At 44.8% G+C, this 23,308-nt stretch overlaps 1 protein-coding gene and 1 long non-coding RNA gene across 2 annotated transcripts in view; one reads left to right on the forward strand and one right to left on the reverse strand.

Moving 5' to 3' along the window:
* Positions 1–1,879: 1,879 nt before the first annotated feature.
* On the reverse strand, positions 1,880–4,485 carry CCNO (cyclin O). The gene is made up of 3 exons (XM_032145187.2): positions 3,868–4,485; positions 3,091–3,276; positions 1,880–2,588 (listed from the first exon to the last, which is right to left on the reverse strand). The coding sequence occupies exons 1-3, from the start codon at positions 4,249–4,251 to the stop codon at positions 2,103–2,105; spliced, it is 1,056 nt and encodes a 351-aa protein (XP_032001078.1). The 5' UTR covers positions 4,252–4,485; the 3' UTR covers positions 1,880–2,102.
* Positions 4,486–4,601: 116 nt separating this feature from the next.
* LOC131382350 (uncharacterized) overlaps positions 4,602–23,308 on the forward strand; it is a 64,063-nt gene continuing 45,356 nt past the window's right edge. Inside the window, exon 1 of the long non-coding RNA XR_009211764.1 lies at positions 4,602–4,748. This is a non-coding gene — a long non-coding RNA (uncharacterized LOC131382350). The remainder of the gene's footprint in view (positions 4,749–23,308) is intronic.

Consider the following 23,308-nt stretch of genomic DNA (forward strand, 5'->3'; position numbering starts at 1 on the left):
GAAGACACACTTTGAGAGAAGTGCAAAGAAGTTTCTCTAAATTTGTTTTGAGTTTGCTTTTTATTTGTATTTGTCATACATTTTGATATATTCTAGGTGCAGGGGAACATGGCAGATTTCCCCCCCAAAAATTATCACTTTTTTCAACCATACAGAAAATTTGAAAAAACAGTACGATGAACAACAATATGTTCAACCCCACGCAAATTGTTATTTTCCCATATTTGCTCTCTGTTTCTTTGCTCCAAGTTTTTCTGCATAGCCCCTCTCCTCCCATCACTGTGCAGGTTGCCACTAGCCTTTATTTCTTGAGGGCTTTCTATGTGCTGGGGGACCTGTGCTGGGGGATCAGTATGGACCATCTCATTAGAGCTATACTTCCACCCTACTAAACAGGCCCTATTGATATTCCCATTTTTATTTATTTTGAGACAGAGTCTTGCTCTGTCGCCCAGGCTGGAGTGAAGTGGCGCAATTTTGGCTCACTGCAAGCTCCGCCTCCAGGGTTAACGCCATTCTCCTGCCTCAGCCTCCCGAGTAGCTGGGACTACAGGCGCCTGCCACTATGCCCAGCTAGTTTTTTGTATTTTTAGTAGGGATAGGGTTTCACCGTGTTAGCCAGGATGGTCTTGATCTCTCGACCTCGTGATCCACCCGCCTTGGCCTCCCAAAGTGTTGGGATTACAGGCGTGAGCCACCGCACCCGGCCGATATTCCCATTTTATAGATGAGACGTAGGCATAGATATGTGACTTGCTTAAGGTCACCTGGCAAATTGGATACAGAGCCCACTTACTGAATCACTATACTACCTTATAACACGTAAACTTAATCTCATTTAAGCTTTTCAATCTCATTTAGGCTTACAACAACCTTCGTATCAATTGTAGAGCTCAGAGAGGATATGAAATTTGCTAGAGGTGACAGAGCTGAGAGATTCAGTGCCTGCATCAGATTCATGACAGTGAGACTGAAGACAATATGACAGGTGGAGTCAAAACTCCAGCAAGCCTCTGTCTCATTTCTCAATTTGGTTTTCTCATCTGTAAAACGATTCCCGTAACATGACTGAGGTACAGACTGCGCTGGCTCTCCAGATGTGTTCTCTCTAGTCCCTACTGAATGGGGAGCACTGAGTAAATAACTGCCACCTATCTCAGGAAGAGGGTGTTTTGAGAATTACCAGAAACCTATAAGTGGGGGACATTTAGCAGTGTGGCTAAGAGTGGGACTCTAGCCTCAGATCCTGGCCACTCCACTGTTTAATGGTTCTGCGCTCCAGTAGTCCTCCTCTGAAAAATGGGATAATAGACTCTGCTCCATAGAATTGCTGGAAGAATGAAATAACAAATGCTGAACACAGCACCTAGTACATAGTTAATGCTCAGTGTCGCCATTATGACTATTATGCCAGTTACTTTGGGCTCACGTGTGGTAGCATGAACAGTTGGACCATGTGATTGCAGGGTAAATGGGCTCAACCTGCAATGGCCGTGACCACAGTCAAATCCTTGGTTTCCAACATGCTCCATTTGAACACGAGATTCCTCATGCGTGGATATGGCTTTCCCCCACCTCTGCTTGTGTGCCTGTGTGGTCCCCAAAGCTTCCCAGCCCCACGTCTGCCTCACCAGCAAGTGCAACCCTCTGGATAGCATGAGGTTCTATTCGAGGGTCACAGGACCCAAGCCATCAGGTGATCCTGACTCCACTAATCTCTGGAATTCAGTATCCAGGACCTCACCTGACCTGGTGTTTCCACAGAGATCCCAATTACAGAGTGGACCCAGAGGGAAGGGAAAATCCCACAAACGTTGCCAACCACCACCATTCCTGAGCTTAATTCACCTTCCCTCCCCGCAGACAGACACTTGCAGGATTTAGACAAACCACAACTGTTTATTGGTGAAAGACTCAGCTTCCTCATGTGCTCGCTGCAAAATAAATAAAATACCAGATGCTAGTATCGTACACTATTTACAACCTGCAGCTGACCACGCAGGTCCTGAAGCCTTCTCTGTGGACCAATACTGCACTCTTCTGAGGCTATGGGAGAGGTCCAGCAGCCGGGCCAGGGACTAAAAGGAAACGAAGGATCTGTTTTATTTCGAGCTCGGGGGCAGGCTGCACTTCTCACAGATCTGAACGGGCAGCATGTGAGTCAAGGAAGTACTGTTTATGGCCACCAGCAGCTGCAACTTGCCCATACAGTCCTCCAGCGCCGCCTCCGGGTGGTCTCCCAGGCGCAAGTCCACGGGCCGCGGGACCCGCAGCATGCGGTCCGCCAGCGCCAGGCAGCAGATCGCCAGGAGGGAAGGCGAGTAGCTGGTGAAGGCATAGTCGGCCAGACTCAGCTCCGCCACCCCCCGCGCCAGCGCTTGCGCTTCCAGAGCTTCGGAGGCCTCAGCCTGCCCCGCCTCCACGCGAGCGTGCGTGAAATGCTCCAGAAAGAAGCTAATGGTGGGCGCTCCCAGGGTGAAGTGCAGCTTGTGCAGCACGATGCACTCGAGGTTGCAGAGCTGCTGCCGGGAGAAGGCGCCGCAGCAGAGGGCCAGAAGCTGCTTCACGCGCGGCGGGTACACCTCCACCTGCAACACAGGGCGCACTCAACCCCGCCTTGCGGCTTCCAGGGCCCGAGGCCCACCCCAGTATGAAGCCCGGGACTTTCCCCTTCCCTTCCAGAGAGACAGCCGGGGCTCTGCCTCTCCATTGCTTCCACGTAAGTGACCTGGTGCATACTTCCAGCGCAGTTGATCTAACTACTGTCCAACTAAAACCAAAAAAACTTGGGAAATTTTGAAGGCTTTTTCGGAGACTAGACTAGAGGTGCCAAAAGAGCTATTTGGGACTGATTACAGCTATTAGTCTATTAGGCTATTTCTTTGGAGGCTGAGTCACAGGATTGTTCGTTTGTGGAGAAATTGTGAAGTTAAGGCTAAGGGATATATGCGTATGCAAATATCTGATAAAATGAGTTCTGGGAACCCAGCACTGAATCGTGCGCGCTGGAGAGACGGGCAGCCAGGGAGTGGCGGGGGAGTTTGGCTGCGTCCCCAGATGCCGCGTGTACCTGTTTGAGGCCCCAGGTACCTGTTTGCAAGCGATGAGCAAGGAGGTGACCCCAAGCAGCTGGAAGCAGTCTGCAGCCACCGGCGTGGTGGTGAGGAAGCGGTCCAGAGTGTTCACCGTCAGGCACAGCGACTCGAAGGAGAGGCCGAATTGGCGGTGCACCGGGATCAGCCAGCTGAGCAGCTTACAGCGGGATTCCGCCGTCACCTGCCGGGAAGGAGGGGGGAGGCGGGCTCGCTGGGCTTAGGGTGGAGAGGGACTGTGGAGGGAAGGAAGGGCCAAGAAGAATCGGGGAGCTTCCCCGGAGATGGGCAAGAAGATTTCAGAAAGAGAAACGCAATGGAAACTGGGAAACGCGTGGGCAGTGCTGAGCCGGAACACCGGGATTGGGACCTGGCGCTGTGCAGGGAGCGTCGTACACATTACCTCGCATAAAGGGCTCAGCATTCAAAGGGGAGGGGTTCCATTTTGCAGATGAAGAAAGAAGCTCAGGGTGTTAAATAACTTGCCCGAGTTCGGTAGGAGTCCGGACTCAACCCAGAAACGAATTCCTTTCTACCGTGCCCCAGTAGCCAGCTTGGGACTTGGGGCAAGTCCCTCAAGCCGTCTACGCCCCACTTTTCTCCATCTGTAAAATGAGGCCGGTGACGCCCCCCCACGGCCCCTTGTGCTTCGACTCGGGGCGGGAGCTGGGCTGTCGCGGGCCCGGGCGCTCGGAGGGCCGACCCGGCAGGAGAGGAGAGAGCCTGGGAGGAGAGGAAGAGCAGCGGCGGGGAGCTGGCTCTACCAGCACCTCACTTGTGGCTGCCGTGCCAGCGCCTCCCGCGGGTGGAAGTGGCTCTCCTGCGCCTTGCGGAAGGCGTAGCAGCTCTGGCCGTAGTCGCGGAAGGTCTGTAGATCTAGCTGCGCCAAGGGCTGGGCCAGGCCGGGCAGGGGGCTAACGCCCCGCGCCGCAGAGGGGCTGTCTGCGCCGTCTGAGCCGGAGCTGGGGGACTCGAACAGGTCGCAAATGCCGGAGTCTCCCGGGAGCGGGCACAAGTTCAGGGGATGCAGCGGCTGCTTCCTCCGGAGGCGCGGACGCCTGCTCTTCTTCACCGGGGCGCGTAGGTTCTGGTCGTTGTCCCACCTCCCCGCCCGAGCGGTGGGGCTCGAGGGGCTGGTTGGACAGGGGGTCACCATCATGCGGCCGGGTGGCCGCTTTACTACCTTCAACACCCGGGCTGCGGCGGGCAGCAAACGAGCACTCGAAAGTGCGAAAGAGGCCCGGCTCAGAGGCTGGCGCGGTCCTATGTACCGGGCCGGCTCCTTCTCTCTACCACACCCCCGGCCTCTCACTGGCTGAGCCCAGAGCGGCACCGGAGCCGCGACTTTCCGGCTGGAGAACCACTCGCCTCAGGGCGCTGGCAGCGCGTCGCCTCCGCGGCCCGCCAGGGGGAGGGGGAGGGGAGGGGGAGGGGGAGCCGCAGCGCGCGCCAGGCACCCGCCTTTCGCGCCTGCCTCCTGCGTTACCCGGGCAACCGGAGCCCGGGTCGCTGCTGGAGCCCGGCACGCGGAGTGGGAGTGGGGCTGCGGCAGGCGCAGCCAAGCGGCTCCGCTGCGCCGGATAAAAGATTCTCCCAGGGGGCATCTCCCTGTCCTTGGCCAGATGGTCTCGACACGTGCGGGCACCTCTAACCCAGGTCGGTAATTTTGTAAAGGTCTGATCTTCAGTTCCAAACGAAAGTCGGGCTAGAATTCTGTCAACACAGGAAAAGTTTTCTTCAGTGACCCAAACAAGCAATAGTGTTAATTCAGTTGCCTTTGTGGGTTTTGTTTCGGTGGGTACTGGAGTAGCCAGTGCCCTTCCTTCCGCCAGCCTCCGGGAGCGAGCCTCAGAAAGGCCGTCTGTGCTGCGGAATAGATTGGAGCTCCACCAGCCAGCTACGGCTTTCGCGCTCAAAACAAAACGGAAAACTGCCGGATCAACCTCAGTCGGCAAGCAAGTCTGCAGGCCGTGAAGACTTTCTCCCACACTTTTCACCCCAAGCCAAGTAAGCTGGGGCTACAGCGGTTTAAGAACATTGTTGGAAAGTTGCATTTCGAGTTTGGTCGAATTGCTCACAGCCTGTTTCGTTTTAGGTCATTAGCTTCTGGCCTTCTGCCCCGCCGGCAGCCCAGTCCTTGGTTTTTCCCTGTTTCCTGCGTCCGCTCCTTCAGAGTGATAAACTCAGGGAAATTAAAGCTGGAATGGGGACTCCCAGGCCGACCGGGCGTGGCAGTTTCCGCAAGGCGCCTCGGGTTTAGTCCACAGACTCCTGTCCTGGTAGAAACTGGAGCCCTTCTCTGGCCTGAGTGAATCTTCCTGTCGGTCTCTGACCCTATAGGAGGAGGAGCTGCAGGAGCACAAGTAGCCCATAATCAACCTCACAGGCACTTAGCAACGGCAGAAAGCTCAGGTACCCTCAATCCCGGTGTTTTCCAGAGGCGAGGCTACTGGGTGCCAAACCAAGAGCAGGTTCAGCCACCTAACTTCATTCCAGAAGAAAGCTGACAAATGTGCCTACTCAAAGTGCAAGTTTCTGTCTATGAAAATTTAGTAGATGGTGGGATGGTGTCTCCTAGAGATGCAGGTGAAAGAAAAGGAATGGATTTTGGGTTCTGATCACTGTTCCTCCTATTTCCCTGTAACTCTGAGCAAGCTCTCTATTCTGCCCTAAATAATGTTATTTGGGCTGGGCGTGGTGGCTCACAACTGTAATCCCAGCACTTTGGAAGGCCAGGGCAGGTGGATCACATGAGGTCAGGAGTTTGAGACCAGCCTGGCCAACATGGTGAAACCCCATCTCTACTAAAAATACAAAAATTAGCTGGGGGTGATAGCACACACCTGTAATCCCAGCTGCTTGGGAGGCGGAGGCACGAGAATCGCCTGAACCTGGGAGGTGGAGGTTATAGTGAGCCAAAATCATGCCACTGCACTCCAGCCTGGGCAACACAGCAAGGCTCTGTCTCAAAAATAAATAAATAATCTCATCTCTAACATGGGAGACGAGCTAAGAAACACTGGGAGTGGTGCCAGGGCTTACTGTCTCTCAGACTATTGTTGGGAAGAGCAACATTATGGGAGGAGCAATTGAACCTGTGGAGAGGGCTCAGATACCAGACTTCTTCCTAGAGAAGCTTTCTGGGTGAGGAGAAAGAATCCAGGAATTCTGATTTTTTCATATTGGCCCAGGTGGCCAGTGTGGTAAAGTGAAAAGAGCAGGAAGTCGACTCCTTTTTCCTTTTTTTTTTTTCTGTTTAAAATCGAATTATGCTTTCATCAATTTTTTTTTTTTCTTTTTGAGACAGAGTTTCCCTCTTGTTGCCCAGGCTGGAGTGCAATGGTATGATCTCAGCTCACCACAACCTCTGCCTCCCGGGTTCAAGCGATTCTCCTGCCTCAGCCTTTTTAGTAGCTGGGATTACAGGCATGTGCCACTGCACCTGGCTAATTTTGTATTTTTAGTAGAGACGGGGGGTTTCTCCATATTAGGCTGGTCTTGAACTCCCGACCTCAGGTGATCCTCCCGCCTTGGCCTCCCAAAGTGCTGGGATTACAGGCGTGAGCCACCGTGCCTGGCCATCTATTTTTTTCTTTTTCTTTTTTTTAAGACGGAGTCTCTGTTGCCAGGCTGGAGTGCAGTGGTGAGATATGAGCTCACTGCAACCTCTGCCTCCCAAGTTCAAGTGATTTTCCTGCCTCAGCCTCCTGAGTAGCTGGGCCTACAGGTGCGCACCACCACACCCAGCTAATTTTTGTATTTTTAGTAGAGACCGGGTTTCACCATGTTGGCCAGGATGGTCTTGATCTCTTGACCTCGTGATCCGCCTGCCTCAGCCTCCAGAAGTACTGGAATTACAGGCGTGAGCCACCATGCCCAGCGTATTTTTTCTTTTTTTTGAAAATCTAATTAGTGAAGTCAACTCCTGAGGGCAAAACTGTGGCTCTCTTATTGGTTATCTTAGGCAAGACATTTCCCCCTCTGAGTCTCCGTTTCCTCATCTGTTAAATATGGATATTATTATTTGCCTTGAGGGTCAAGTAAAATAGATGTGAAAATTCAGTGTCCTTTTTGAACGTAAAATAGTCGGGTCACCTTAAAGCTGTCATTGGGGAGTCAACAGCATTATCACACCGGAGCTATTCTTTTTGTTTGTTTGAGATGGAGTGTTGCCCTGTCCCCCAGGCTGGAGTGCAGTGGCATGATCTGGGGTCACTGCAACCTCCGTCTCCCAGGTTCAAGCGATCCTCCTGCCTCAGGCTCCTGAGTAGCTGGGATTACAGGCACCTGCCATTATCCCTGGCTTATTTTTGTAGAGACAGGGTTTCACCATGTTGGCCAGGCTGGTCTTGAACTCCTGACCTCGGGTGATCTGCCCGCCTCGGCCTCCCAAAATGCTGCAATTACAGGCGTGAGCCACCGTGCCTGGCCACACTGGAGCTATTCTGAAAAAAAGCGCCATCATTTGATCCACCTGTGAACGTGAGACTCTCTTTGCACCACACTGAAAATGCTTTGCACTCCCAGGGAGTTTGCCTACAGTTAGAGTCAATTCCCAACAGGTAGTGCTTGAGCTTTGGCTTGATGGACGTATTCTTCAGTCTTCTGGAATGCCTGCTGTGCCAGGTGCTGGGTCTAAAACTGTAAGACTGCACGGGCCCTGCCCTCACAGAGCTGCATAGTAGTTGGGGGAACAAAGAACCACTTGTTGCACTTGTTTAAATGATTACTGTGTGGTAAAGGATTACTGATAGAGGATTTACTGGATTTAGGGTTGACAGATAAAATACGGGACACAGGGTTAATTCGAATGTCAAATAAAAAAATGTTTAGCATTGAGTATGTCCCAAATATTGCATGGGACATATTTATAAGAAAAAACTATTCATTAGTTAGTATATTATAGCAGGGAACATACTAAAAGATGATTTGTTGTTTATCTGACATTCAAATTTAACTGGGCATCCTGACATCTGGCAGCCCTGATGTCACAGAAACCCATAGTAGGGGCAATTAGCCTGGCCTGGAAAGGCTTCCCAAAGCAAGTTGTAGTTAAGCTAAGAGAGAAGGAGTTGGGTGGAAAGAAGAGAGGAGGGAGAAATCATTCCAAGTAGAGTAGCAGGATGTGGGAGGGTCTGGAAGCATGATTCCTGGAATGTTATAGGGCCTACTTAATACAGAATGACTAGAACACAGGGTCAAATGGAAGAGAGGTAGGGAAAATAATAGCTAATACTTAAATAAAACTTATGTGCCAGGAACTTTATTATGCTCTTCATGCATATTATATTCATCTTCCCAGTAGTTCTGTGAGATCGTTTCTATTATTTTCCCCATTTTATAGATGAGAAAACTGAGGCATAGAGAAGTAATTTTCCCAAAGTCACAAAGCTAGTAAATGGCAGAACCAGAATTCAAACTTAGACAACCTTGCTCTTTGCTCCATAGTCACCATGCCTCAATGGTAAGATCATACAGTGCCTTGTAAGCTACATTAAATGTTTAGACTTTACCTGAAGCCACTGAAGAGGCCTGACCAAAGGAGAGAGATCTTTTTTTAAAAAAATTACTTTAAGGCTGGGTGTCGTGGCTCACACCTGTAATCCCAGCACTTTGGGAGGCCGAGGCAGGCGGATCGCTTGTGCTCATGAGTTTGAGACCAGCCTGGGCAACAAGGTGAAACCCTGTCTCTACAAAAATAAAAAAATTCGCTGGGATTGGTGGCATGTGCCTCTAGTTCCAGCTACTTCGGAGGCTGAAGTGGGATGGTGACTTGAGCCGGGGAGGCAGAGGTTGCAGTGAGCCACGATCATATCACTGTACTCCAGCCTAGGCAACACAGCCAAATCTTGCCTCAAAAAAATAAATCAAATTACTCTAGCTGATATGCGGAAAATAGATTGGAGAAGCAAAGGTTGAAGCCCAGTTAGGTGCAGTAATTCAGGCAAGAGATGATTGTGGGTAATGAGGATGGAGATAGGATATTAGATTCTAAAGATTTAGGAAATAGATTACAAAGGGGGCTCCATGTTGAAGGTTAGGTGAATTCAAGGAGGTCTGTGAGTCTGGCTTATGTACTCAGGCAAGTGGGTTGGCAGTTAAAACAATGAAACCTGTCAGTCTGTTTAAGGTCAAAAAGAAAGTTCCATGTTTCCATTCAATTAAGTCTTCTCTGTAAAGATGGAGCTTAATCAGGATGCAAGTACCAAAAGACAATATTTAAATAATGAATGAACATATGTAAATAGCAGTGGTTACCTTTTGTTCTCAAATGTTGCTTAGTTAAAACAATATCCCCAAGATTTTGACTGAATTAATGAAAATATTCAATATAAACTTATATATGGCTTCACTGTGCATCATGGAATTTAGCAAAACCTTGAAAGGAGCTTTTTTTAGTATAGCATCTCAGTCGTAAGCAGTCTTTTAATTCAGGGGATGGTTTTTACATTTTTTTCTAACTCTCAATATTGGATAAAACCTATTTTAATTGATTTAACTTGGATATAAAAGCCTTCTTAAACTTATCTTCAAAGCTCAGGGCTAGGTTTTATGTCTAGGACTCCTGTCCACTGCTTCCAAGAAAAGGCATAGTTTATCTCCCCTTGGTCATTTCTCCTCTATAGATAGAGTAGGAAAGGAAAGAATCTCAGCCATGTCTTCATTAAATGGTCATCATGACATCCTTACCTCTTTCCTCTGCCTTCTGATGTTACAGCTTGTGCTCATTGTTAAAAGCAGTGTTTACTTTTAGTCATTTGTTAATTTATTCATCAAATATTTTTTGAGTTCCTACTATGTATTAGGCACTTTTCTAGGCGCTGGGAATATCACAGTGAATAAAATAGACCAAAATTCCTGCCCTAATAAACTTTATGTTTTAGTGGGAGGAGACATAATAATCAAATAAATGTACGTTTATGTTAGATGGTAAAAAAGAGCTAAGAAAATAAAGCAGGAAAGGGGAATGGGAACTTTAGGGCACGGGGTTATAGGAATTTTAAATAGGGAGGTCAGGAAAAGCCTCACTGAGCAGTTGACATTTGAGCAAAGACCTGAAGGAGTTGAGAGAGTGAATCATGCTTATTCTGGGGAAAGGGCATTCCAGGCAAAGGGAACAGCATGTGCAAAGGCCCTGAAACAGGAGTGTGCCTAGAGCAGAGTAAGGGGGCAGAAGAGTGGGAGATGGAGACAGAGGTTCTGACAAGGGGTGTGTAGATTTTATAAATTAAATATATTATTACAATTAACTTCATCTATTTCTTTTTAGTTTTTAAAATGTGATTTCTGGGCCTGGCACAGTGGCTCATGCCTGTAATCCCAGCATTTTGGGAGGCTGAGGTGGGCGAATCCCTTGAGGACAGGAGTTTGAGACCAGCCTGGCCAACATGGTGAAACCCCATCTCTACTAAAAATACAAAAATTAGCCAGGCATGGTGGTGTATGCTTGTAACCCCAGCTAGGGAGGCTGAGGCATGAGAATCACTTGTACCCAGGAGGCGAAGGTTGCACTGAGCTGAGATAGTGCCACTGTACTCCAGCCTGGGGGACAGAACAAGACTCTTTCTTAAAAAAACAAAAAGTGGTTTCTGGAAATTTTAGATTTACATACGAACAGCCTGGGCAACATAGTGAGATCCCATCTCTACTAAAAATTTAGAAAAAAATGAGGCATGGTGGCTCATGTCTGTAGTCCTAGCTACTTGGGAGGCTGAGGTGGGAGGATCACTTGAACCCAGGAGTTTGAGGTTATAGTGAGTTATATGATCGTGCCACTGCACTCCAGCCTGGGTGACAGAGTGAGACCCTGTCTCAAAAAATTAAAAAAATTACATATGTGGCTCACATTGTACTTCTGTTGTACAACACTATTTTAGAAGAATTGGGCCGGGCGCAGTGGCCCACGCCTGTAATCCCAGCACTTTGGGAGGCCGAGGCGGGCGGATCACGAGGTCAGGAGTTCAAGACCAGCCTGGCCAAAATGTTGAAACCCTGTCTCCACTAAAAATACAAAAATTAGCTGGGCGTGGTGGCGGGCGCCTATAATCCCAGCTACTTGGGAGGCTGAGGCAGAGAATTGCTTGAACTCGGGAGGTGGAGGTTGTAGTGAGCTGAGATCATGCCACTGCACTCCAGCCTGGGCGACAGAACGAGACTCTGTCTCCAAAAACAAAAACAAAAACAAAACAAAAAAAGAAAAATAGAAGAATTAATCAGGCTGAGAATAAATGTGGGTGGCAGGAGAAGGACGCAGGCAGAAACGGAAAACACTTAAACTGAAAACAGAAAACACTTAAATTGAAACTTAAGAAACTATTAAAATAATTCAGATGAGAGGTGATGGTGCCTTGAACCAGGATAGTAGGTAGTAGAGATGGTGAGAAGTGATTAGATTCTGGATATATTTTGAATATAGGCCAACAGAATTTGGTATAAAGATATAGGGGCTGGGCACAGTGGCTCACGTCTGTAATCCCAGCACTTTGGGAGGCCAAGGTGGGAGGGCTGCTTAAGACCTGCATGTGAGACACTGCCTCTACAAAAAATCCCAAAATCACAAAATTAGCTGGGCATGGTAGCTGGTGCCTGTAATCCCAGTTGCTTGGGAGGCTGAGGTGGGAGGATTCCTTGAGCCTAGGAGGTTGAGGCTGCAGTGAGCCATGATCATGCTACTGCACTCCAGCCTGGGTAACAGACTGAGACCCTGTCTCAGAAAAGAGAAAGATATAGGGTATGAGAGAAAGAGTCAAGGATGATCCCAGATTTTCTGACATGAATAATTGAAGATATGAAGTTGTCATTAGCTGAGATGGAAAGGATTGAGGGGAGGAAAAGGTTTTATGGAGAAGATAAGGAGTTTGAGTCTGTTATGCTTGAGACATCTTCCAGGCATCCACGTGGGGAGGTAAAACAGGTATTTGAATACACAAATTGAGAGTTGAGGTGTGAGGTCTGGGATAGAGATGTGAATTTGGGTGTTAGCAATGAATAAAGGTAAATACCATAATTGACACTAAACAACGAATTTTGTGTCTCCCTCCATCTCACCACAGTGTTTTTCTAATGTTCCACTGCCTTTTTGTAGAATGCACTGTTGAAACCCAATTCAATGTAGTTTTAGACAGGACATATAATAAAGTGATATTCCTGCACATCTCTTGGTCCTGTGCTTCACCTTCTAGAGATTTTAAACAAGACTGTCAGAGATATCAGTGCCACGTTTTCCTCTCCTCAGTATTTGTAGTTGGTATGAATGATATGGTCCAAGTTAAAAGCATTTTATTTTCCCCATGAAAAGTCTTTAAAATTAATTTCTGTTTACTAATCTCTCTGGGACCTGGGCCCAGTGCTCCTTAAATGCGCTAGGTAAACCTAAAATACTTTAAAAATGTAAAACCGAATTAAACTCAGGCTTCTACATCAAAAGCTGCTTAACCACGATTTGACCTGTTTGTTTTCAGGTATGGTTTATAAAATGTGCAAGGCAGTATTAACATGATGGAACCAGAGGTTTTTTTTTAATTCCAGTTTGGCACTTCAGTTTGAGACAAAAGCCCCCACCCTCACCGTGTTCCAGCTCTATGATGGGGGCTGAAGTAGGAACAATGCACTTACTGACAGTGCCTTGTTTTAGCAAACAAAGTAGGTTGCCACCTAAATGTGAACGTTCGCTAGCACCTTAAAATAGTGCTTAAACTCAGTTTTGATGTCAGTAAAAATTCTAATATTTACTTAAGACTCTATTTTCTATTAATGTATTTAAGCATCAAAATTGAGACATATAACTTAAAGTCAGACAAGTTTTGCTGGTATTTAGTACACAAAGGGCAGGAATTTTTAGCACATTTAAAAAAACCCGGACGTTTGACTTACACGTCTAAATGTCCACCTGGGAAAAAGGCTATCTCTTTGTTACCTGCCTGCCTGGAGTTTTGCCAGTCCCCAGTTCACTAAAAGTTCAGTACACACGCTCAAGTTTACTGCTTCTCTCCTCATGCATAGATGTGCCTTTTCTCCCAACTCTCCTCAGATTCCCTCCTATCTGTGGCAATCTGCCCGGCACAGGCAGTACTGTGCAGTGGTTAAGAGCTTTGGCTCTGGAGTTTGACTTCTGGAGTTCAATCCTGTCTGCAGTATACTAGCTCTGTGAACCTGGGCAAGTTATTCAACCTTTTTATTTCTGTTGCTCTAGTGTTTAAAAAATTGGGATAGTAAGGGTATCCTATAAGATTGTTATAACGACTAGTTAAGACATATAATACGTTCATGTAGTTTTCAATATCAGTTGCTGCTATAATTATGTTTTTTTTTCTAGCTAAGGTATAAGGTATATGTGTTTTTGTCATCCAGGGTGGTTGGAAAACTAATACCTGTTTTTTGGTTTCTTATAGGGAGTGTGTGTATTTATAGTTACAAAGAGGCTACTATTCATATTATAGTTCCACTGGACTTTGAGATCTGAAGCTGGTCTTTGAGTACTGAACTAAAGGTCTAGCCCTCCAAATAAACATCACCTGGTGTAACATTTAAGTTTTACTTCTTTTTTTTTTTTGAGACAGGGTCTCACCAGGCTAGAGTGGCACCATCAGGGCTCACTGCAGCCTCCTCACCTGCACCCCCCAACTGGGCTCAAGCAGTCCTCCTGCCTCTGGGGACTACAGGCACATGCCACCATGCCTGGCTAATTTTAGTATTTTTTTTTTTTTTTTGTATAGACTGGGTCTTGCCATGTTGCCCAGGCTGGTCTTGAACTCCTGGGCTCAAGTAATCCACCCACCTCAGCCTCCCAAAGTTCTGGGATTACAGGCATGAGCCACTGTGCCTGGCCCAAGAAATTTTACTTCTATAAAGGTTAAGTCTCTTTGCCATATTCAGATGCTGGGTGGAAAGGTCTCCAGCAGCAACCTCTGTCCTTCCAGGCTCTGGATCAGAAGAGCACATCAAGAACTAAAAGGTAGTAAGCACTGCAGCATAATTATGCTTGAAGCCAGCCCAGGCCTCAACTCTGTTATAGTGTGGGATACTAAGTGACTTGTTTCAGTGGGCCTTGCAAGCATTTCGTCAAACTGATGGTAGCCCGATGCTTACTCTGCTGGATTCCCTTTAGATGGTGGTGTTGCCCATGTAGACTCAGGGCTGTCAGGAGCAAGGAACCTTCCTGATACTGTGTGTGTAACATTTAGTGTGTTGCAATTTACTTATGATATGGTCAAGATTTTGTTATACTATCAAACTTGTTTTGGGTATTATGTAGCTTCATTATATCATATACCAGGACATAGGGAACAGAATCTTATCTGAAGAATGACATCATTCTTGGTGTCATTTGCTTGGAGAAAAAGTGTGCTTTCTAGAAAAGAAGCCAGAATAAAGGGAAAGATGTTGGTAATTTGCAGGAAGGAAATCTCTTTCTTGGATTTGCCACTCCCCTCTATCCCCCTACCCCACCCTGGTATTGGGGTATCCAGGAGATTTGCTCTTCATTGTCAATGGTGAGTTTGAAAGTGATAAGCTGCAGATTTTGTGATATTCTCAGAATAGGGAAGTATGACACAAAACCAAGAGACTGTTAAAAAAAAAAAAAAAAGATTTAGCTGGGCACAGTGGCTCACGCCTGTAATTCCAGCACTTTGGGAGGCCAAGGTGGGCGGATCACGAGGTCAAGAGATTGAGACCATCCTGGCTAACACAGTGAAACCCCGTCTCTACTAAAAATACAAAAATTAGCTGGGTGTGGTGTCACATGCCTGTAGTCTCAGCTACTTGGGAGGCTGAGGCAGGAGAATCGCTTGAACCCGGGAGGTGGAGGTTGCAGTGAGCCAAGATCGTGCCACTGCACTCCAGCCTGGCAACAGAGTAGGACTCCGTCTCAAAAAAAAAGATTTATAAATTTAATTATAAAAAGTAAAAAAAAAAGTTGAAACTAGAAAAATGCTTTAACTTATATCACAGATATAGGCATAATTTTCTTTACCTTGATCTTATCCAAAAGGCCGAGAAGCGATTGGCATAATTTTCTTAAGATAGAAAAAGCTCTTATAAATCAGTATGAAAAAGTGTGACACTCTAACAGAAAAATGAACAAATATTTGAATAGTTTACAAGAAAAATGTCTTTATGAAAAGATGCTGAAACTCAGAAAAATCCAAACTTTTATTATAATTGATAACAATCCAAACATTTGATAAGAGGATATAGGTTATCAATATGTTGTTGGTTGTAATATAAATTACAACCATTTGGAAGATAATTTGGCAAGATCTGTAAACATTTAAAATGCACCTAGTCTTTAGCTCAGCAGTTCTACTTCTGGATAGTTAGTATACATCAGTGCAAAATGACTTTATAAAACTATATTTATTGCAGTATCCTTGTTAGAAGTAAAACTTTGACTGTCCTCAATAAGAGACATCCAAAAAATAGAATATTATGCGACCATTGAAAAGAATGAGGCAAATGTTTTTGTACTGATGTGGAATGATTTTTGTGGGGTTTTTGGTTGTTGTTTTGTTTTGTTTTTGTTTTTTTGAGATGAAGTCTTGTCCTGTTGCCCAGGCTGGAGTACAGTGGTGTGATCTCAGTTCACTGCAGCCTCACTGCCTCCTGGCTTCCAGAGGTTCTCCTGTCTTAGGCTCCCGAGTAGCTGGGATTGCAGGCATGCACCACTACAACTGGCTACTTTTTGTATTTTTAGTCAAGATGGGGTTTTGTCATGTTGGCCAGGCTGGTCTTGAACTCCTGACCTCAGATGATTCACCTGCTTCGGCCTCACAAAATGCTGGCCCCAGATTTTCAAAATAGAGGATTAAATAGAGGATTAAAATAAAGTCAGGTGCAAAATAGCATGTCTAATATGTTGTCACTTGTATAAAAGATATATATGTATATATGTGTACATGTATATACACATATGCACACATCCTTGTATGTGCATTGAATCTCTCTAGACAGATACACAAGTAACTGGTTACATTGGCTTTCTTTGGAGAGAAGATTTAGCAGATTAGGAGACAGAAATAAGAGGAAGAGGGACTTTTTACTGCGTACCTTCATCTACCTTTTAAATTTTGAGCTGTATGGATATGTCATTTGTTTTAAAAATGACACTGTTCATATGCAGCTGGCTGAAAGTTAGAGAGCAGGGACCCTAGGTGAGGCCTTTAAAGTGGCAATAGCTATTATATATGGATATCAGAAAATAGTGGATGGAATAAAACAGCACCTGGGCAACCCAGGAGCAAAACTGTGTAACTTTGTATGTGAGACTGTGCTATAGTGTGGATATTTGTCCCTGCCCAAATATCATGTTGAATTGTAATCCCCAGTAATAGAGTTGGGGCCTGGTAGGAGGTGTTTGGATCATGGGGGCAGATCTTTCGTGGCTTGGGGTGCTGTCTTTGTGATAGTGAGTTCTCATGAGATCTGGTCTTTTAAAAGTGTGCAGCACCTCCCCCACTCCCACTCCCTCACCTCTCTCTCTCTCGCTCGCTCGCTTCTGCTTTCACCATGTGATGTGCCTGCTCCCCTTTGCCTTCTGCCATGATTGTAAGCTTCCTGAGGCCTCTCTAGAAGATAAGCAGATGCCAGCACTATGCTTCCTGTACAGCCTGCAGAACTGTGAGCCGATTAAACCTCATTTCTTTATAAATTATTCTGTCTCTGGTATTTTTTGAAATTGCAATGCAAGAATAGCTTAATATAAGCTGGTTTTCCTTTTTGTTTTGGGACTTGGATTATATCAATGAATAGAACAGACTAACATCCCTGCCTTTGTGGAGCTTATATGGGGTGGCGATGCAGGGAAAGACAACCAGTACAGGCTCTGGGGCATTGGGAATGCCAGTGGGCAGGTTGTGGCATTAATTAGGCTAGTCATTGGAAAGGTAACACTTGAGCACAGACCCCTAAGAAGTGGAGGAGTTGGCCATATGGAAATCTGTGGGTATACTAGCCAGCAAAACTAGCCAGTGCAAAAGCTCTGAGGCATGGGCAGCCCAGTGTGTGGAAGACCAGCAAGGTGACCAGTGTGGCTGGAGTAGAAGTGAAAAGAGTAGCAGATGAAGTCAGAGAGGCAATAGGGCAGATCATGTAGATGCTGTTATCATTAACATTTGCTGGGTTCTTTAGCTTATAAAGTTGTGCGTGATATTTTATTGTAGCATTGCATCATTACCTCAACCATATGAGATAGGTATGACTATTGTCCTCATTTACAGATGAGAGAACAAGTTCAGATTAAGGAGCTTGCTTGAAGATGCAGCTAGTAAGTGGAATATTTGGTATTTAAATTTAAGTGTATGATTCCAGTTTGGACATTCACCCCTGTCCTGTTCTGTATTTATTAAATGTGAAGGGAGAACTAAGGAAAGGCTTTGAGTCTGTCCTCAGGCCACTGCTTTGAAAGGAGAGCTTTGCCAAGGGACAGAGCCCCCAGAGGAAGGAGAAGCCAACAGGGTCAGAGCTGGTTGCACTTTCTTTTGACAAATCTGGGAGGCTCTGAGATATGTTATAGCAAGACAGGCAGAATCCCCTTGCCCAAGTATGTGCCAGCAGGTAAAAATTGAGCTAGACTTGGGCATAAAGGAAGCAAGGCTTTAAGGCCAAAGAAAGCATAAAGCTATTGAGTGTGACGACCACAGAGTGCCATCTAATTTCCATGAACCAGCCATCTTTTAGGTGGTGATCACATAAGGAAGTGACAGTTTACTTCACTTTTCAGAGAGAGCTCTGGTGCTGAATAAACGAGTTTAAATTGGCCAAAGAGTGCAAATTCTTATATCTGGCAGTCTTTCTGGGAGTGAAGAGAAGGTCTCTGAAACCAGGCTGACCTCAGGAGCGAGAGAAGTTTGTGCCTTTGTTCTTGAGCCATGGCTATTAGCCTGTTGAAAAATACAGCTTATCTTTCCACCTTCCATTTCTGGTACAAATATATATTTTACATGAAATAGAAGATCTAAGATATACCATGAAAGGAAGCTCTTAAACATTTCTCTGGTTACTAGAATGTAACTGTACTTGGACACTATAGTTGTCTATCTCTGTTCCTCCACAACCAATATTTAATGAGTACCTACTAAGTACCAGGCATCGCTCTAGGTTTGCAGCAGTGGATAAGACACACAAGGCCCCTGCTTGCATAGAGCCGGGAGTGGGTAGGCTGAAAATAAAAAAGTGAGCCATATCAGACAGGAATACATTCTTAAAATAGATTTAAAAGTGTGGTGGCCTAGAGTGTGAATGGGTATCTACTTTAAATTGCATAGCCAGGGATGCCTCTTTGAAGAAGTTCTTCTGTGTTGCTAGTGTTTGCAAGTCCACATTGTCAGTTTTTTTCTTTTAATGTTGTGCAAATCTCTTCCCTAAGTTAGATTTCTCATAATGTTGAGAATATGTTTTTGTTTGGGGAGCAACATTTTCTGGTGGGCAGGAATCCTACAAATGTTTGTATACTGATAGTTAAATCCTCTAAAAATAATTACTTCAAGGTAACCTGCAAAGGAGTAGTAGTGGGAAGTGGGCTTACTGTATACAGTGAATATCCCAACTAAATGCAAGCTAAAGCTAATGCATCTCTGTGTTGTTGTTATTGATAATATTTATGATGATTTTAAATAATGAGCATCCAGAGATGTTCAAGGAGAAAGAACTCCTTATACCCAGGGGGGCATCATATATTAACATAATCTCAGCAGATCTATCCTGTCTTTTCTTTCTCTACCACACAGAAAACAAAGAGGGCAGCAATTAGTATCTTCAGACCATGGTGAGATAAACCCGTGTTCCAAATGTAAAGCAAAGCCGTCCTATTGAAAAGCAACAAAAAGGAAAGCTGAAGGGCAACACACAATGTGTAATGTGCCTACTTGGATGTCAAATCATAGGGTACAGATCAAAACAGAGCAGCTGTTGAGGGCTGCCTAGTCATATGCTGCTTAGAGTTTATGAGAAAAGGCACCAAGGGCCTGCAGTTAACAAAAGCACTCAGCGTGTGGCAGATTGGGCTGCTCTGTTGAGAGGTAGGATTTAGTCTCTAAGTTTGTTCAATTATGCATATTTGAAATAAATGGAAGGATGGAGTGGCTAGGCTTTCTTTTCCTGTGGAAGATCTGGATGTTAAAGGTATATCATTCAGGAAAAATATTTCCCAGTACCTTCAGAGTGACTGAAAAATTCCTAACCTGCATTTCCATATTATTATCATATCTGCTGTTTCTGTATCAGCTTGCTGGAATACACATATGAACAATTTAAGGAACTCTATTCTGTCCTGTTGGTCTATATGTCTGTCTTTATGCCATACCATATTGTTTTGATTAATGTAGCTTTGTAATATGTATGAAATCAGGAAGTGTGAAGTCACTAGCTTTATTGTTGTTTCTCAAGATTATTTTGGCAATCAGTCTTTTGCGGTTCCATATACATTTTAGAATTGTTTTTTTCTATTTCTGTAAAAAATGCCATTTGGATTTTAATAGGGATTGCATAGAGTCTATAGACTGCTTTGGGTCATATGGACAATATTAAGTCTTCTAATCTGTGAACATGGGCTATCTTTCTATTTATTTGTGTCTTTAATTTCTTTCAGCAATATTTTGCAGTTTTCAATGTATAACTCTTTCTCCTCCCTTGTTTAAGTTTATTCTTAAGTATTTTACTCTTTTTGATGCTATTATAAATGGGATTGCTTTCTTAATTTCCTTTGTGGATTGTCAGTGTGTACAAACAACTAATTTTTGTATGTTGGTTTCGTATGCTGGAACTTTGTTGAATGTATTATTTCTAACAGTTTTTGTGGAATCACTAAAGTTTTCTTTTTTTTTTTTTTTTTTTTGAGACGGAGTCTTGCTCTGTCGCCCAGGCTGGAGTTCAGTGGTGCGATCTTGGCTCACTGCAGGCTCCACCCCCTGGGGTTCACGCCATTCTCCTGCCTCAGCCTCCCGCGTAGCTGGGACTACAGGCGCCCGCCACCTCACCTGGCTAATTTTTTGTATTTTTAGTAGAGATGGGGTTTCACCGTGTTAGCCAGGATGGTCTCAATCTCCTGACCTCATGATCCACCCGCTTCGGCCTCCCAAAGTGCTGGGATTACAGGCTTGAGCCACTGTGCCCGGCAGAATCACTAAAGTTTTCTACATATAAGATCATGTCATCTGTCATCTGTGAACAGAGTTTTACTTCTTCCTTTTAAATTTAGATGCCTTTTTTCTTTTTCTTGCCTAATTGCTTTAGCTAGTACTCCAGTACTGTGTTGAATAGCATGGCAAGAGTGGGTATCCTTGTCTTGGTCCTATTTTTACAAAAAAAGTTTTCAGTTTTTCATCAATGAGTATGATGTTACCTGTGAGATTTTCATATATTAATTTTATTATATTGATGTAATTTCCTTCTATTCCTAGTTTGCCATTTTTAAATAGGATTGTCTTTTTATTATCGAGTTGTAAGAATTCTTTATATCTTCTGTATACAAGTCCTATATCAGGCATATGATTTGCAAGTATTTTCTCCTGTTTTGTGGGGTTGTCTTGTCATTTTCTTTCTTTCTTTTTTTTTTTTTTTTTTTTTGAGACAGAGTCTTGCTCTGTTGCCCAGGCTGGAGTGCAGTGGTGCAATCGTGGCTCACTGCAACCTCTGCTTCCTGGGTTCAGACGATTCCCATGCCTCAGCCTCCCAAGTAGCTGGGACTACAGGTGCATACCACTATGACCGGCTAATTTTTGTATTTTTGGGTAGAGATGGGGTTTTGGCATGTTGCCCAGGCTAGTCTCGAACTCCTGACCTGAAGTGATCCATCTGCCTCAGCCTCCCAAAGTGCTGGGATTGTCAGAGGCATGTGAACCACAGCAACTCCATATTGAATGGGTAAAATGAGGCTGAAACCTACTGGGCTGCATTCCCAGATTGTTAAGGCATTCTAAGTCACAGAGTGAAATAGGAGGTTGGCATAAGATACAGGTCATAAAGACCTTGTTGATAAAACAGGTTGCAGTAGAGAAGCCAGTTAAAACCCACCAAAACAAAGATGGCAATGAGAGTGACCTCTGGTCGTTCTCACTGCTACACTCCCACCAGCGCCATGACAGTTTACAAATGCCACAGCAACATCAGAAAGTTACCCTATGTGGTCTAAAAAGGGGAGGCATGAATAATCCACCCCTTGTTTAGCATATCATCAAGAAATAACCATAAAAATGGGCAACCAGCAGCCCTCGGGGTTCCTCTGTCTATGGAGTAGCCGTTCTTTTATTCCTTTACTCTCCAATAAACTTGCTTTCACTTTATGCTATGGACCTGCCCTGAATTGTTTTTTGCGTGAGATCCAAGAACCCTCTCTTGGGGGTCTGGATCAGGACCCCTTTCCTGTAATAGAATTACGGGTGTGAGCCACTGTGCCCGGCCCCTTTTCACTTTCTTGGTGGTGTCCTTTGAAGAACAAGTATTTTTATTATATTAATAATTAAATTGTCTCCAGCTTTATTGAGGTATAACTGACAAATAAAAATTATATTTATTCAAGGTGTACAAAGTGATATGATCTATGTTTACACTATATAATGATTACCACAATCAGAGTAATTCATCCTTTGCCACACAGTTAACATCTTTCATGTATGTGAGATGAGGATACTTAAGATTGCTCTCTCAGCAAATTTCAGGTAAACAATATAATATTATTAACTATAGTCACCATGCTGTATACTAGATCCCCAGAACTTATTCATTTTATAACTAAAAGTTTGTACCTTTTGACCAATATTTCCCTATTTCCTCTACCTCCTGGAAACTGTTCAACTCTGCCTGTATGTTTGACTTTCTTAGATTCCACATATAAATGGGATCTTTCAGTATTGGACAATTATTTTTAATTTTGATGAAGTACCATTTTTTTCTTTTGTTTCTGGTGCTTTTGGTGTCACATCTAAGAAATCATTACTTAATCCAAGGTCCTAAAGATTTACTCGTATATTTTCTTCTAAGAGTATTGTAGTTTTAGTTTTTACACTTAGCTCTTTTTTGTTTGTTTTCGAGGTAGTTGTTGTTTGGTTTTTTTTTGAGACAAGGTATCATTTTGTCACCCAGGCTGGAGTGCAGTGGCGTGATCTCTGCTCATTGCAACTTCAACTTCCCAGGGTCAAGTGATCCTCCCACCTCAGCCCCCCAAGTGGCTGGGACAACAGGTGTGCAGCAACACGCCCTGCTAATTTTTGCACTTTTTTGTAGAGATGGGGTTTCATCCTGTTGTCCAGGCTGGTCTCAAACTTATGGGCTGAAGCAATCCACCTGCCTTGGTTTCCCAAAGTGCTGGGATTACAGGCATGAGCCACCACGCTCAGCCTACACTTAGCTCTATAGTCCACTTTAATTTCTGTACATGGCATGAGGTAAGGGCCCAAATTCATTCTTTTGCCTGTAGCTATCCAGTGGTTCCAGCACCATTTGTTGAAAAGATTATTGCACCATTGACACCCTTGTTGAAAATTAGCAAACCATACACACATGGGTTTGTGTCTGAACTTTTAATTCTATCTACCAGTGCTGCTTAATTTACAGTGGGGTTATGTCCTGATAAAGGTATCATCAATTAAAAATACTGTAATCATACTGCATATCGCTAGCCTGGGAAAATATGAAAACAAAATTTGAAGTAGTTTTTACTGAATGCATTTCACTTTCACATCATTGTGAAGTCAAAAAATTTTAAGTCAAACCATCTTAAGTCAGAGACTGTATATGTCTATCCTTATGCCAATTAATATTTTACACCCCCCAAATACTTTTTTTTTTGAGACGGTGTCTCAATGTCACCCATACTGGAGTGCAGAGCAGCATGATCTCAGCTCCTTGCAATCTCTGCCACCCTGGCTCAAGTGGTCCTTCCACCTCAGCCTCCTGAATAGATGGGACCACAGGCGTGTACCACCACACCCAGCTACTTTTTTCTATTTTTGGTGGAGACAGGGTTTTGCCATGTTGCTCAAGCTGGGCTTGAACTCCTGTGTTCAAGTGATCCTCCCACTTCAGCCTCTCAAAGTATTAGGATTATAGCCATGAGCCACCATGCTGGCTCCCAAATACTTTTTGGCCATACTTCAAGATGGCAATTTGGAGGGGCTGCACACTACAGGTAATTGCTCTGAAAAACTGTCATTTTGTGGGGGAGATTTGCATCTGTAGAGGAAATCTATATTAGTGAAGTAAACCCCAGATGCAAACAGGCT

This window comes from Hylobates moloch, unplaced genomic scaffold (assembly GCF_009828535.3).
Source record: "Hylobates moloch isolate HMO894 unplaced genomic scaffold, HMol_V3 SCAFFOLD_23, whole genome shotgun sequence".
Classification (NCBI taxonomy): domain Eukaryota; kingdom Metazoa; phylum Chordata; class Mammalia; order Primates; family Hylobatidae; genus Hylobates; species Hylobates moloch.